General features: G+C 46.8%; 1 protein-coding gene across 3 annotated transcripts in view; it reads right to left on the bottom strand.

Annotated features, from left to right (window-relative positions):
* The window catches only part of nasp (nuclear autoantigenic sperm protein (histone-binding)), a 28,564-nt gene that overhangs the window by 330 nt on the left and 12,960 nt on the right, over positions 1-15,274 (bottom strand). For 2 of the 3 annotated variants that reach the window (XM_072510814.1, XM_072510812.1), the window contains 4 exons: positions 10,590-10,780; positions 7,969-8,028; positions 7,775-7,855; positions 1,058-1,195 (listed from right to left, as the gene is read on the bottom strand). In XM_072510814.1, the coding sequence (XP_072366915.1) occupies positions 1,058-1,195; positions 7,775-7,855; positions 7,969-8,028; positions 10,590-10,780 (470 nt within the window). The remainder of the gene's footprint in view (positions 1-1,057; positions 1,196-7,774; positions 7,856-7,968; positions 8,029-10,589; positions 10,781-15,274) is intronic. The other variant, XM_072510813.1, reaches the window with a different exon arrangement.

Here is a 15,274-nt window from a genome sequence, read left to right as displayed (position 1 = left end):
GTAATGGTGCAGTAACCGATCCTGTGCCAAAGGGGTCTTCTGCTAAACTCCACAATGAACAATGTTTAGAAAATAGATTTTTGTTAGTACTCACCTGTGCTGTGACCAAAATACAAACACTACATGCCAGAAGGATCTTTGCATCAGCTGTTACAGATCCTTGCATGCAGCGTGTCCATTTTAGTAAAACTACCACAGATGCTGGAAATCGGCAATAGAGTACGGAAATACTCAGGTTAGCTTGGTTTCTCATGCCAAACCTTCTTTCAGATCAAACTTATACTGCCAAGTGATGAGAACCTAAATTGTACAATATATTGGCAGAAAGTCATACTACAGAAATGCCTGTGGCATTCTGCTAAATTACAACTGGTGTTATATAATTACCCAACAACTCAATCTGGCTTAATTAGTCATAGTTGCACAAATGGAAGCAGGCCAGGTGACCTACGCTTCATTCAGCTCAACACAATGTGGGTGGCTTGGTGGTTCAAAATGAGGGTCAGGGAAGAGAACTGGTTCTCATCAGGAAGGTGATCTAATATTTTGGAACCCATTAATACTTGGACTAAAGCAGAGTTGATGTTAAGTCTTCCAAGTCTCATAGGGAAGTGCAAGGAAAGTCAGGGTGTATAAAGGTCATACTTGTGTCCAGTTATTTCATTGCAAGGCAGATTCAGCATTTTTCTACTTTAATACAAGACCCATGTGCTTCAGTGAAAGACTGCATGCAGATAAGTGGTGAGAGACACCTAGCTTGGTTTGGAGAAATTGGAGGAAAAATCACTTTGGGGATTAGCAGTTTTCTGCCTGGGAACGAAGAAAGAGCCAAGTCTAGCTTCAGGTTGGGTCCTGGAGTATGATGTGTCCACTTAAGGGACAGAGTAAAAGTTGAACGGAGGTTTTTTTGGGGATGTTTTAACAGGAAACTTCTGGATTTGTGCAAATGCTTTAAATCTCATCATGTGATCCTTCCAGTTCAATTTAAATTTTAGTTATCAGTCACTATGGAGTTTTTGAACAATCAAATAAAACATTGTACTTTCAGTGAACTTACTTCCATTTTCTCAGCAACTCCATTCCTATCATGGGCTGTATCCCCACAGCCACCATTCACAGCAGACTCTTCCTGTTTGGCTTTTTTAGGTTCTTTGTTATCCCTTTCACCATCTTCAGGTTTCCTCTGCAATGAAGACTATACAAGTTTAAATGCTTTTTACACTTCAGTAATAAAGAGTACATAATCTTTTTACACTTCATAGATCATAGAATTTACAGTGCAGAAGGAGGCCATTCGGCCCATCGAGTCTGCACCGGCTCTTGGAAGGAGCACCCTACCCAAAGTCAACACCCCCACCCTATCCCCATAACCCAGTAACCCCACCCAACACTAAGGGCAATTTATCATGGCCAATCCACCTAACCTGCACATCTTTAGACTGTGGGAGGAAACCCACGCACACACGGGGAGGACGTGCAGACTCCGCACAGACAGTGACCCAAGCCGGAATCGAACCTGGGACCCTGGAGCTGTGAAGCATTTGTGCTATCCACAAGGCTACCGTCCTGCCACACTTAGCATGTGCATATCAATATTTGAACTGCTTGAGAGTAGTCAACTATTTTCTTTTTGCATTAGTCAGTCAAAACTCCTGCACCTGACTTCCGGGTGCGGCGATGACCAGCTGAGTCGCACGTTTCGGCAGCTCCCTGTGAAACGGACTTTTGGGCTCTTGATTGGAGCCCCAACGGCAATTTTGACGGCTAAAAACACTGTGCGGTAAACCAGAAGGGAATCCCCCCTGGATACGGATGGAAAAAGGAGAGAGTGGCCAGATTGCAGTGGATCCTTTAGAACAGCGGCAAGGAAGGCAAGCAAAAACCAAGATGGCGTCGGAAGGTGGCAGTTTAACATGGGGCCCTGAACAACAAGAGTTCTTGAAATGCTGTGTGGAAGAGCTCAAAAAGGAAATGAAGAAAGAGCTGTTGGCCCCGATACTACAGGCGATCGAAGGGCTAAAGGAGGAACAAAAGACCCAGGAGCAGGAGCTTCGGGTTGTGAAGGCAAAGGCAGCAGAGAATGAGGACGATATACAGGGCCTGGTGGTGAAGACGGAGACGCAGGAGGCACATCAGAAACGATGTGTGGAAAGGTTGGAGACACTGGAAAACAACGCAAGGAGGAACAACCTGAGGATTCTTGGTCTTCCTGAAGGTGTGGAGGGAGCGGACGTCGGGGCATGTGAGCACAATGCTGCACTCGTTAATGGGAGCGGAGGCCCCGGCGGGTCCGTTGGAGGGAGCATACCGAGTGATGGCGCGAGGACCGAGAGCAGGAGAAATTCCCAGAGCCATAGTGGTGAGATTCCTCCGTTTTAAGGATAGAGAAATGGTCCTTAGATGGGCGAAGAAAACTCGGAGCAGTAAATGGGAGAACGCGGTGATCCGCGTTTATCAAGACTGGAGTGCGGAGGTGGCGAGAAGGAGGCCGAGCTTTAATCAGGCCAAGGTGGTGCTTCATAAAAAGATGATAAAATTTGGAATGCTGCAACCGGCAAGACTGTGGGTCACATATCGAGGGAGGCACCACTACTTTGAGACGGCGGATGAAGCGTGGACTTTTATTGTGGAAGAAAAACTGGAATGAGCGGGTTATTAAAAAGAACGTTCGAACAAAGTGGTGGGGCGAATGTGGGGGGCAAAGAGGGGTTTTATGTACTAATCCTGCGATGTGGTAACTTCTCTCTCCCACAGGTAGTGATGGGGGGAGGAGGGGAGGTGGAGGAGATGGGGCGTTGGCCATAGGGGGCGGGGCCAAGGGAGAAGCGCGGGCTTGGTTCCCGCGCTATGATAATCAGGGCGGGAATAGAGAAGCAGGAAGGAGGGGGCGTCGCACGGTGCGAGCCGAGGTCAGCCAGAGTTTGCTGACTTCTGGGAGCAACATGGGGGGAGTAATTACGCTAGCGGGGGATCTAGCGGGGGGGGGGGGGGGGGGGGGGGGGAATTACTGGGTTGCTGCTGCTGGGGAGGGGGGAGCTGGTATGGGAGAGGATGGGCAGGGGGGCACCGCCTGGGGGAGATACAGCTGCGTGGGAACCGGGTGAGGAGCTGGAAAAAGGTGATGGCTAATCGACAAGGGGGGGGGGGTAGGAAGCCCCCCAACTCGGCTGATCACGTGGAACGAGAGAGGGCTGAACGGGCCGATAAAGAGGGCACGGGTACTCGCACACCTTAAGAAACTTAAGGCAAATGTGGTTATGTTACAGGAAACGCACCTGAAACTGATAGACCAGGTTAGGCTATGCAAAGGATGGGTGGGGCAGGTGTTCCATTCGGGGCTAGATGCGAAAAACAGGGGGGTGGCTATATTAGTGGGGAAGCGGGTAATGTTCGAGGCAAAGACTATAGTGGCGGATAACGGGGGCAGATACGTGATGGTGAGTGGCAAACTACAGGGGGAGACGGTGGTTTTGGTAAACGTATATGCCCCGAACTGGGATGATGCCAATTTTATGAGGCGGATGCTAGGACGCATTCCGGACCTAGAGATGGGAAAGCTGATAATGGGGGGCGATTTTAATACGGTGTTGGAACCAGGGCTGGATAGGTCGAAGTCCAGGACTGGAAGGAGGCCGGCAGCAGCCAAGGTACTTAAAGATTTTATGGAGCAGATGGGAGGTGTAGACCCGTGGAGATTTAGCAGACCTAGGAGTAAGGAGTTCTCGTTTTTCTCCTATGTCCATAAAGTCTACTCGCGAATAGACTTTGTGCTGGGTAGGGCATTGATCCCGAAGGTGAGGGGAACAGAGTATACGGCTATAGCCATTTCGGATCACGCTCCACACTGGGTGGACTTGGAGATAGGGGAGGAAACAGGAGGGCGCCCACCCTGGAGAATGGACATGGGACTAATGGCAGATGAGGGGGTGTGTCTAAGGGTGAGGGGGTGCATTGAAAAGTACTTGGAACTCAATGATAATGGAGAGGTCAAGGTGGGAGTGGTCTGGGAGGCGTTGAAGGCATTGGTTAGAGGGGAGCTGATATCAATAAGGGCACATAAAGGGAAGCAGGAGTGTAAGGAACAGGAGCAGTTGCTGCAAGAACTTGAGGGTGGACAGACAATATGCAGAAGCACCGGAGGAGGGACTGTACAGGGAAAGGCAAAGGCTACATGTAGAATTTGACTTGCTGACTACAGGCACTGCAGAGGCACAATGGAGGAAGGCACAGGGTGTACAGTACGAATATGGGGAGAAGGCGAGCAGGTTGCTGGCACACCAATTGAGGAAAAGGGGAGCAGCGAGGGAAATAGGGGGAGTGAGGGATGAGGAAGGAGAGATGGAGCGGGGAGCGGAGAGAGTGAATGGAGTGTTCAAGACATTTTATAAAAAATTATATGAAGCTCAACCCCCGGATGGGAGGGAGAGAATGATGGGCTTCTTGGATCAGCTGGAATTTCCCAAGGTGGAAGAGCAGGAAAGGGTGGGACTGGGAGCACAGATCGAGGTAGAAGTGGTGAAAGGAATTAGGAGCATGCAGGTGGGAAAGGCCCCGGGACCGGATGGATTCCCAGTCGAATTCTATAGAAAATATGTGGACTTGCTCGCCCCGGTACTGACGAGGACCTTTAATGAGGCAAAGGAAAGGGGACAACAGCCCCCGACTATGTCTGAAGCAACGATATCGCTTCTCTTAAAGAAGGAAAAGGACCCGCTACAATGCGGGTCCTATAGACCTATTTCCCTCCTAAATGTAGATGCCAAGGTCCTGGCCAAGGTAATGGCAATGAGAATAGAGGAATGTGTCCCGGGGGTGGTCCACGAGGACCAAACTGGGTTTGTGAAGGGGAGACAGCTGAACACGAATATACGGAGGTTGTTAGGGGTAATGATGATGGCCCCACCAGAGGGAGAAACGGAGATAGTAGTGGCGATGGATGCCGAGAAAGCATTTGATAGAGTGGAGTGGGATTATTTGTGGGAGGTGTTGAGATTTGGTTTTGGAGAGGGGTATGTTAGATGGGTGCAGCTGTTGTATAGGGCCCCAGTGGAGAGCGTGGTCACGAATGGACGGGGATCTGCATATTTTCGGCTCCATAGAGGGACAAGGCAGGGATGCCCTCTGTCCCCATTATTGTTTGCACTGGCGATTGAGCCCCTGGCGATAGCGTTGAGGGGTTCCAAGAAGTGGAGGGGAGTACTTAGGGGAGGAGAAGAGCACCGGGTATCTTTGTATGCGGACGATTTGCTACTATACGTGGCGGACCCGGCGGAGGGGATGCCAGAAATAATGCGGATACTTGGGGAGTTTGGGGGTTTTTCAGGGTATAAATTGAACATGGGGAAAAGTGAGTTGTTTGTGGTGCATCCAGGGGAGCAGAGTAGAGAAATAGAGGACCTACCGTTGAGGAAGGTAACAAGGGACTTTCGTTACCTGGGGATCCAGATAGCTAAGAATTGGGGCACATTGCATAGGTTAAATTTAACGCGGTTGGTGGAACAGATGGAGGAGGATTTCAAGAGATGGGATATGGTATCCCTGTCAATGGCAGGGAGGGTGCAGGCGGTTAAGATGGTGGTCCGCCCGAGATTCCTCTTTGTGTTTCAGTGCCTCCCGGTGATGATCACGAAGGCTTTTTTTAAAAAAAGGATTGAAAAGAGCATCATGGGTTGTGTGGGGGCCGGGAAGACCCCGAGAGTGAGGAAGGGATTCTTACAGCGTAGCAGGGATAGGGGGGGGGATGGCACTACCGAGCCTAAGTGAGTATTATTGGGCCGCTAATATGTCAATGGTGAGTAAGTGGATGGGAGAGGAGGAGGGAGCGGCGTGGAAGAGATTAGAGAGGGCGTCCTGTAGGGGGACTAGCCTACAGGCTATGGTGACAGCCCCATTGCCGTTCTCACCGAGGAACTACATCACAAGCCCGGTGGTGGTGGCTACACTGAAGATTTGGGGACAGTGGAGACGGCATAGGGGAAAGACTGGAGCCTTGGGGGGGGGGGGTCCCCGATAAGAAACAACCATAGGTTTGCCCCGGGGGGAATGGATGGGGGATATGGAATGTGGCAAAGAGCAGGAATAACGCAACTGAAAGATCTGTTTGTGGATGGGAAGTTCGCGAGTCTGGGAGCGCTGACCGAGAAATATGGGTTGCCCCAAGGGAATGCATTCAGGTATATGCAACTGAGGGCTTTTGCAAGGCAACAGGTGAGGGAATTCCCGCAGCTCCCGACACAAGAGGTGCAGGACAGAGTGATCTCAAAGACATGGGTGGGGGATATATATAGGGAAATGAGGGACGAAGGGGAGACTATGGTAGATGAACTAAAAGGGAAATGGGAAGAAGAGCTGGGGGAGGAGATCGAGGAGGGGCTGTGGGCAGATGCCCTAAGCAGGGTAAACTCGTCGTCCTCGTGTGCCAGGCTAAGCCTGATTCAGTTTAAGGTATTACACAGGGCGCATATGACTGGAGCACGGCTCAGTAAATTTTTTGGGGTGGAGGATAGGTGTGCGAGGTGCTCGAGAAGCCCAGCGAATCATACCCATATGCTTTGGTCATGCCCGGCACTACAGGGGTTTTGGATGGGGGTGACAAAGGTGCTTTCAAAAGTAGTAGGAGTCCGGGTCGAACCAAGCTGGGGGTTGGCTATATTTGGGGTTGCACAAGAGCCGGGAGTGCAGGAGGCGAGAGAGGCCGATGTTTTGGCCTTTGCGTCCCTAGTAGCCCGGCGCAGGATATTGCTAATGTGGAAAGAAGCCAAGCCCCCGGGGGTGGAGACCTGGATAAATGACATGGCGGGGTTTATAAAGCTAGAGCGGATTAAGTTCGTTCTAAGGGGGTCGGCTCAAGGGTTCACCAGGCGGTGGCAACCGTTCGTCGAATACCTCGCAGAAAGATAGACGGAATGGGAAAAAGGCAGCAGCAGCCCAGGATCCGGGGGGAGGGGGGGGGGGAAGAGAGAAAGAGTGTTACTTGTGACAAGGCAGTTGCCAATTAGGGCTAGTTTTCATTTGTTATTTATTATTTATTCATTTTTTGTTTATAAAATAGGTCATTGTTATTTGTGTTGTTATAATATTGTGTAAAGGATGCACAATGTACTGTGTTGGTTGACCAAAAATTCTCAATAAAATATTTAATAAAAAAAAACTCCTGCACCTCATGTCAGCAAAATGTAATCATGGAATATGGTAAGGATATTCAAGTCACAAAAGGCATTCAATTCAGTCACCAGCATTGAATTCTGGGAAATGGGAGCCTGAGTTAGCAAGGGGTGGCACGGTAGCAGTGGTTAGCACCGTTGCATCACAGCACCAGGGACCCGGGTTCAATTCTGTGTGCACGTTCTCAGTGTCTGCGTGTTTCCTCCTACAGTCCAAAGACATGCAGGTTAGGTGAATTGGTCACCTAAATTGCCCCAGTGTCCAAACATTAGGCGATGTTGCTGGGTTACGGGGATAGAGTGGAGCTGTGGGCTTAGGTAGGGTGCTCTTTGAGGCTGGAGTAGACTCAATGGGTCAAATGGCCTCCTTCTCCACTGTAAATTCTATGACCATCACATATTCCCTGCCAGTTTCAGTGAACAGCTATCCTACTCAATAGGACATTAACAGAATTTAGGACCTAATGACACCTCAACACATTAGCATAATTTAGAGACATCTGAAGCTACCTTAAAAAGTAGAATTGTTTGGCTGTGATTTTAACTGCATGGCTACCCTGTTCTTCTGGATAGCAAGGAATAAACCCATCACCTGAAAAAACAAAATTTACCTTTTTCCTTATTAAATGAGAGATGTTAGATACACAGTTTGAAGTGGAGGTAGAAGCTTCATCTACTTTTCCAGCCTGTACCTACAATTCAGAACAATAGAGAATTGTGAATAAAAATCATATCCTGGCCCCCCTTCAACCAAATCACGCTGCGTAAAAGTTTATATCTGGGAGGCAGCCTCCCTAATACTTACAGCTGGTGCACTGCTTGCAAGATTTTGTGTTTCAAACCCCGAAAAGGCAGCTGGTCTAGACTGATGTAGGAAGAAAAGAAAAGTATTTAATTCATACATTATGTAACACCTACACACCAAACCGGCCAGGGGGATGCTGGCTGTGAAAGGATACATTATTATATCTGGGATTCTAGAGACTGGAACAGCCCCTGCAGATTGGAGGGTAGCTTAATGTCACTCCAATATTCAAAAAGAGGGGTATAGAGAGAAACAGAATTATAGACCAGTAAGTCCAACATCTAGTGGGGGAAAATTCTTGACTCCATTATCAAAGACTTCATAGCAGAACATTTAGAAAGCAGTGGCAGGACCAGTCAGAGTCAGCATGGATTTATGAAGGGGAAATCATGCTGGATAAATCTGTTGGAATTCTTGAGATGGAATTCTTGGGCAGCACGGAAGCAGTGGTTAGCACAGTTGCTTCACAGCTCCAGGGTCCCAGGTTCAATTCCCAGCTGGGTCACTGTTTGTGCGGAGTCTGCACGTTCTCCCCATGTTTGCATGGGTTCCCTCTGGTTTCCTCACAAAGATGTGCGGGTTAGGTGGATTGGCCATGCTAAATTGCCCTCAAATGTTAAGTAGGGGTTACTGGGATAGGGTAGATACGTGGGCTTCAGTATGGTGCTCTTTGCAAGGGCCAGTGCAGACTCAATGGGCCAAATGGCCTCCTTCTGCACTGTAAAATTCTATGCAAATCAGTACAGTTGACAAGGGGGAGCCAGTCAATGTGGTATACTTGGACTTTCAGAAGGCGTTTGACAAAGTCCCGCATGAGATTGTTGTGCAAAACTAAAAGTGCATGGGACTGGGAGAGTGTATGGAGATGGATAGGCTGGTTGGCAGAAAGGAAACAAAGTAGGAATTAATGGGTCCTTTTCAAATTGGCAGGAAGTAACTAGTGGGGTGCCACAGGAATCTGTGCTGGGACTCCAGCTAGTCACAATATATATTAATGATTTGGATGAGGGAACAAAATGTAACAAAGTTTGAAGATGATATCAAGTTGGGTGGTCGGGTGAATTGTGACAAGGATGCTGAGATCCTACAGTATGATCTGGACAGGTTGGGCGAGTGGGCAAATCAATGTTAGTTGCAGCATAATTTGGATAAGTTTGGGTTATTCACTTTGGAAGCAAAAATAGGAAGGCAGATTACTACCAATGGTTGTAAATTGAGGGGAGAGTGCAGCAGGATTTGGGTGTCCTTGTGCACCAGTCGCTGAAGATAAGCATGCAGGTGCAGCAGGCGTTAAAGGCGGCTAATGGTATGTTGGCCTTCCTTGCAAGAGGTTTGGAGTACAGAAGCAGGGATGTGTTGCTGCTAATTATACAGGGCCTTGGTGAGGCCACACGGAGTATTGTGTGCAGTTTTGGTCTCCTTTTCCAAGGAACAATGTTCTTGCTCTCAAGGGAGTGCAGCAAAGGTTTACCAGACTGATTCCAAGGATGACGGGACTGTCGTACGAGTAGAGATTGACTACATTAGGATTGTTCTCGCCGGCGTTCTGAAGAATGAGGGGGGAATCTCAGACTTATAAAATTCTAACAGGACTAGACAGGGCAGATGCAGGGAAGATGTTCCCGATGGTGGATGTGCCCAGAACCAGGGGTCACAGTCTGAGGACTCCGGGTTCGGACAGAGATGAAATGACATTTCTTCACGCAAAAGTGGTGAGCCTATGGAATTCATTACCACAGAAGTAGTTGATGCTAAACAGGCAGCTAGATATAGCACTTGGGGTGAATGGGACCCAAAGGCTATGGGGGAAAGCAAGATAGGCTATAGAGTTGGATGATCAGCCATGATAGTGATAAATGGCAGAGCAGGCTTGAAGAGCCAAAAGGCCTCCTCCTATCTTCTATGTATTAAGAAAATGGGATAGAAGAGCAGAGGAATAAGATATAGGTAAAACAAATTAAAAGTAGCACTGCACAGTCAGAGCAACTACAAATGCTTTGTTTGCTTTTTAAAATGTGGTGTTAAGCTTGTAAATAACTAGAATCAGGCCACAATTAATGTGCAAGGTCCTGGTGCCCAAAAAACTAACAGAAAGAGTTAAAGGTTCCACAAGTTACTGAGAAAGATGAAAGTGGAGATCTTTTTTCCTTGAGAAATAAGCCAGAGACGGCCTGATGATTGAAATCAAATTCAAAATGCAAACAGAGAAACTGTGGAAAATAACACTGTCACCTACAACGAAATCCAAAATGGAGAAATTCAGCAAGTGGACCCTACTACTACAGGAAGCAGTTGAGACAAATTGCACTGGTTTCCAAAATGTAGACGACAATAGAGAATAGAAAGATCTGATGAAAAGCCATAAATGAGGTAGCTGGAATGACACTCTAATGAGTACAAACACCAGTACAGACTCTTTGGGTCAAATGGCCAGATTCTGTGCTGTAGGCGTCAATAAATGACACAAAAAGAAACCAATAACTGAACTATAATTTTCTTTCCATGAATTTCTATTTGTACTATCCTCATTGCCCCGCACTATAGGTCACAGGTCATCCAACCCAGTAGCCTGTTGTCTAGTCCAAACAAATATTTGCATTTCCTATTCAATGTGCACTGACCAGAGTTTCCTGAAGGGCTTTGGTTGCTCTTCCATCTTTGGATTCTTCAGCATCCTCAATTTTTGCCTTTATCTCTGGTAACAGCTCTTTAAGTTCCTCAATCTCCTGCTTATCTTCAGAAACAGCATCAGTGTCTTTTGCTGGAGATTTTCCTTTCTCTTCTGTTTTGTCAATCCGGTCTGTTAACAGAGCTGTGGATACAACACAAATAGTAACTACTAGCAGCTTTCCCCCTCCCCCTCAAATAAAGCTTAGCAACAAAAGTTTACTTCCATGAGGAACAAGAGTAGGTTAGGCTCCAAATGCATAGAGCCTGGTCTGCCATCCAGATGATCATGTTGAACTTTCTACAAAGACTTCCCTTTCCCACCCTATTGCTTTAATCCTTGAATATCTAATATCCAAAAGGAAACTATTCATGTCAGCCTTGAATATACTCAACATCCATCCAGAAAAGAGAGAGAGAGAGAGAGAGAGAGAGAGAGAGAGAGAGAGAGAGAGAGAGAGAGAGAGAGAGAGAGAGAGAGAGAGAGAGAGAGAGAGAGAGAGAGAGAGAGAGAGAGAGAGAGAGAGAGAGAGAGAGAGAGAGAGAGAGAGAGAGAGAGAGAGAGAGAGAGAGAGAGAGAGAGAGAGGTCCCTCTGTTCGAAATGGCTGATCACTTAAATGGAGACTATGATTTCTAGCTTTTGTGCTCTCCATCAGAGGGAACAGCCTCTGGTCATCCAACTTCCCAAGACCAGAATTTTACAGTTCAATGAGGTCACATCTCCTGAACTGGGCCCAGTCCACCCAATTGATCCTTACAGGATAATCCAGCAAGCCTTCACCTCTACTCAGGCAAATATATCTTTCCTTTAGACATGGGAAACCAAAACTATACCTGGTTTCTAGGTGTGGTCGAAAGGCAGAGAACATTTCAGTAAGACTTCCTTAGTCTGCAACCCCTTGGAATAAAGGATAACATTCCATTTGCTGTCTTAATTACTTGCTACAATTGAATTTCTTTTTCTCTTTCTAAGTTTTCCGATTAAGGGGTAATTTAGCATTGCCAATCCTCTGCCAATCCTCTGCACATCTGAGTCATGGGGAGTGAGACCCACGCAGACATGGGGAGAAATGTGCAAATTCCACGTGGACAGTGATCCGGGATTGAACCCAGGTCCTCAACAGTGTGGCAGCACTGCCAACCACTGCCACCCAAATATTCACTAATGTAATTTTGGGGAAAAAATACTTCAAGTGGGTAATTAAATATTCATTGTATACCACTGGTTACCTTCATATATACTTAACCTAAAAATCCATCTGCATTCTCCCCATACCTCACTGTCCCCAGCAAGCAAATAGTCACCTCATCCAAGTATACGTCCACTGAAGCAGAATCCCAAGCAATTGATTCTTATGGAACCCCAAGTTATATCCTGCCATCTCAAAAACAATCAGTTTATTCCAACTCTGGTTTTTGGTATTAGCAATCTTCAATACATGCTAATATATTGCTCCCAATCCCTTGAACGCCAAAGGGTAATTTAAAAAATGATGATTTGATCAAAATTCCAAAGTGGAATATGTTTTGCGACTTGGTTTCATTCTACATCAGCCAACCTTCATCAAGTTTGAATAAAAAGTAAAGGAGAGACACTATTCAAAACAAAAATAAACCAAGATAGGCAATCCAGCTCACTGTGCATGTATAGCCTTTTGGAAAACTATTGATTAGGATCACTTCCATTAAAAAAAAATTGAAAACTCCCCACTTTTGCCATTTGAAAGTTATACTGAATTAACTTACAAGTAGTGCACCCCAAATCATAATTCAAAACAGCAGGACCGGATCCTGCTGTCAGGCCACCTCCCCTGCCAAAGAAAACCACATGGCAGGGTGGTCCCACCCTTAATCCCTCAACCTTTCCTGTTCCAAAGAAAGAATAATTCCACTTCTCTACATTAGGTCCTTCAGCCTGGTATCTGGGGAATCTCTGGATTGTTCCCACAGCCTGGATATCCTTCTTGAAGTGAGGTTACCAAGCTTTTATAAAGGAATATCGCAGGGTGCAAATAAAAGTCTGACCCCATTTGCTCAGCAGCTGTCAGGTTCAAAGATTTGTGGTAAATGAGCAGCCAGATCTATATTCGGGGCTGGTTTAGCAGTGGGCTAAACAGCTGGCGAGTAATGCAGAACAATGCAGCAGCACCATACCGTCCTCCCCGAACAGGTGCCGGAAAGTGGCAACTAGTGGCTTTTCACAGTAACTTCATTGAAGCCCACTTGTGACAAGAAGCAATTATTTCTATCATAGATCATAGAATCATAGAAGTTTACAGCATGGAAACAGGCCCTTCGGCCCAACCAGTCCATGCCGCCCAGTTTTTACCATTAAGCTAGTCCCAGTTGCCCACACTTGGCCCATAACCCTCTATACCCATCTTACCCATGTAACTATCTAAATGCTTTTTGAAAGACACAATTGTACCCGCCTCTACTACTACCTCTGGCAGCCCATTCCAGACACTCACTACCCTCAGTGAAGAAATTGCCCCTCTGGGCCCTTCTGAATCTCTCCCCTCTCACCTTAAACCTATGCCCTCTAGTTTTAGACTCCCCTACCTTTGGGAAAAGATGTTGACTATCTACCTTATCTATGCCCCTCATTATTTTATAGACCTCTATAAGATCACCCCTAAGCCTCCTACGCTCCAGGGAAAAAAGTCCCAGTCTATCCAGCCTCTCCTTATAACTCAAACCATCAGGTCCCGGCAACATCCTAGTAAATCTTTTCTGCACTCTTTCTAGTTTAATAATATCCTTTCTATAATAGGGTGACCAGAACTGCACACAGTATTCCAAGTGTGGCCGTACCAATGTCTTGTACAACTTCAACAAGACGTCCCAACTCCTGTATTCAATGTTCTGACCAATGAAACCAAGCATGCCGAATGCCTTCTTCACCACCCTGTCCACCCGCGACTCCACATTCAAGGAGCTATGAACCTGTACTCCTAGATCTCTTTGTTCTATAACTCTCCCCAACGCCATACCATTAACTGAGTAGGTCCTGGCCTGATTCGATCTGCCAAAATGCATCACCTCACGTTTATCTAAATTAAACTCCATCTGCCATTCGTCGGCCCACTGGCCGAATTGATCAAGATCCCGTTGCAATCCTAGATAACCTTCTTCACTATCCACTGTGCCACCAATCTTGGTGTCATCTGCAAACTTACTAACCATGCCTCCTAAATTCTCATCCAAATCATTAATATAAATCACAAATAACAGTGGACCGAGCACCGATCCCCGAGGCACACCACTGGTCACAGGCCTCCAGTTTGAAGAACAACCCTCTACAACCACCCTCTGCCTTCTGTCGTCCAGCCAATTTTGAATCCAATTGGCAACCTCACCCTGGATCCAGTGAGCTTTAACCTTCTGCAACAACCTACCATGCGGTACCTTGTCAAAGGCTTTGCTAAAGTCCATGTAGACAACGTCTACTGCACTGTCCTCATCTACCTTCTTGGTCACCCGCTCAAAAAACTCAATCAAATTTGTGAGACATGATTTTCCACGCACAAAGCCACGCTGACTGCCCCGAATCAGTCCTTGCCTCTCTAAATGCTTGTAGGTCCTGTCTCTCAGAATACCTTCTAGCAACTTACCTACTACAGACGTTAGGCTCACCGGTCTGTAGTTCCCAGGCTTTCCCTGCTGCCCTTCTTAAACAAGGGCACAACATTCACTACTCTCCAATCTTCAGGCACCTCACTTGTGGCTGCCGATGATTCAAATATCTGTTAGGGGACCCGCAATTTCCTCCCTAGCCTCCCACAACATCCTGGGATACATTATCAGGTCCCGGGGATTTATCTACCTTGATGCGCTTTAAGACTTCCAGCACCTCCTCCTCTGTAATATGCACACCTCAAGACATCACTATTTATTTCCCTTAGTTTCCTAACATCCATGCCTTTCTCCACCGTGAATACCGATGAGAAATATTTATTCAGGATCTCACCCAACACTTGTGACTCTGCACATAGATGTCCTTGTTGATCCTTAAGAGGCCCTACTCTGTCCCTAGTTACTCTTTTTCCCTTTATGTATCTGTAGAATCTCTTTGGATTCTCCCTTGCATTATTTGCCAAAGCAATTTCATGTCCCCTTTTTGCCCTCCTGATTTCCCTCTTAACTCTATTTCGACAATCTCTATACTCTTCAAGGGATCTACTTGATCCCAGTTGCTTATGTAAGTCATATGCCTCCTTCTTCTTTTTGACCAGAGTCTCAATATCTCGAGTCATCCAGGGTTCCCTACTTCTACCAGCCTTGCCCTTCACTCTAAAGGGAATGTGCTTACCCTGAACCCTGGTTAACACATTTTTAAAAGCCTCCCATTTAACAGCCGTTCCTTTGCCTGCCAACAGTCTCCCTTAATCTACCTCTGAAAGTTCCTGTCTGATACCATCAAAATTGGCCTTGCCCCAATTAAGAATTTTAACTCTTGGGCCAGACCTATCATTCTCCATAGCTATCTTAAAACTAATGGAGTTATGGTCACTTGTCCCAAAGTGATCCCTCACTAACACTTCTGTCACTTGCCCTTCCTTATTTCCCAAGACGAGGTCAAGTTTTGCCCCCTCTCTAGTCGGTCCATCCACATACTGAATGAGAAATTCCTCCTGA

Source organism: Scyliorhinus torazame, chromosome 7 (assembly GCF_047496885.1).
Source record: "Scyliorhinus torazame isolate Kashiwa2021f chromosome 7, sScyTor2.1, whole genome shotgun sequence".
Lineage (NCBI taxonomy): Eukaryota > Metazoa > Chordata > Chondrichthyes > Carcharhiniformes > Scyliorhinidae > Scyliorhinus > Scyliorhinus torazame.
Note: the sequence above shows the minus strand (reverse complement) of the source record. Positions and strands in the feature narration are given on the sequence as shown.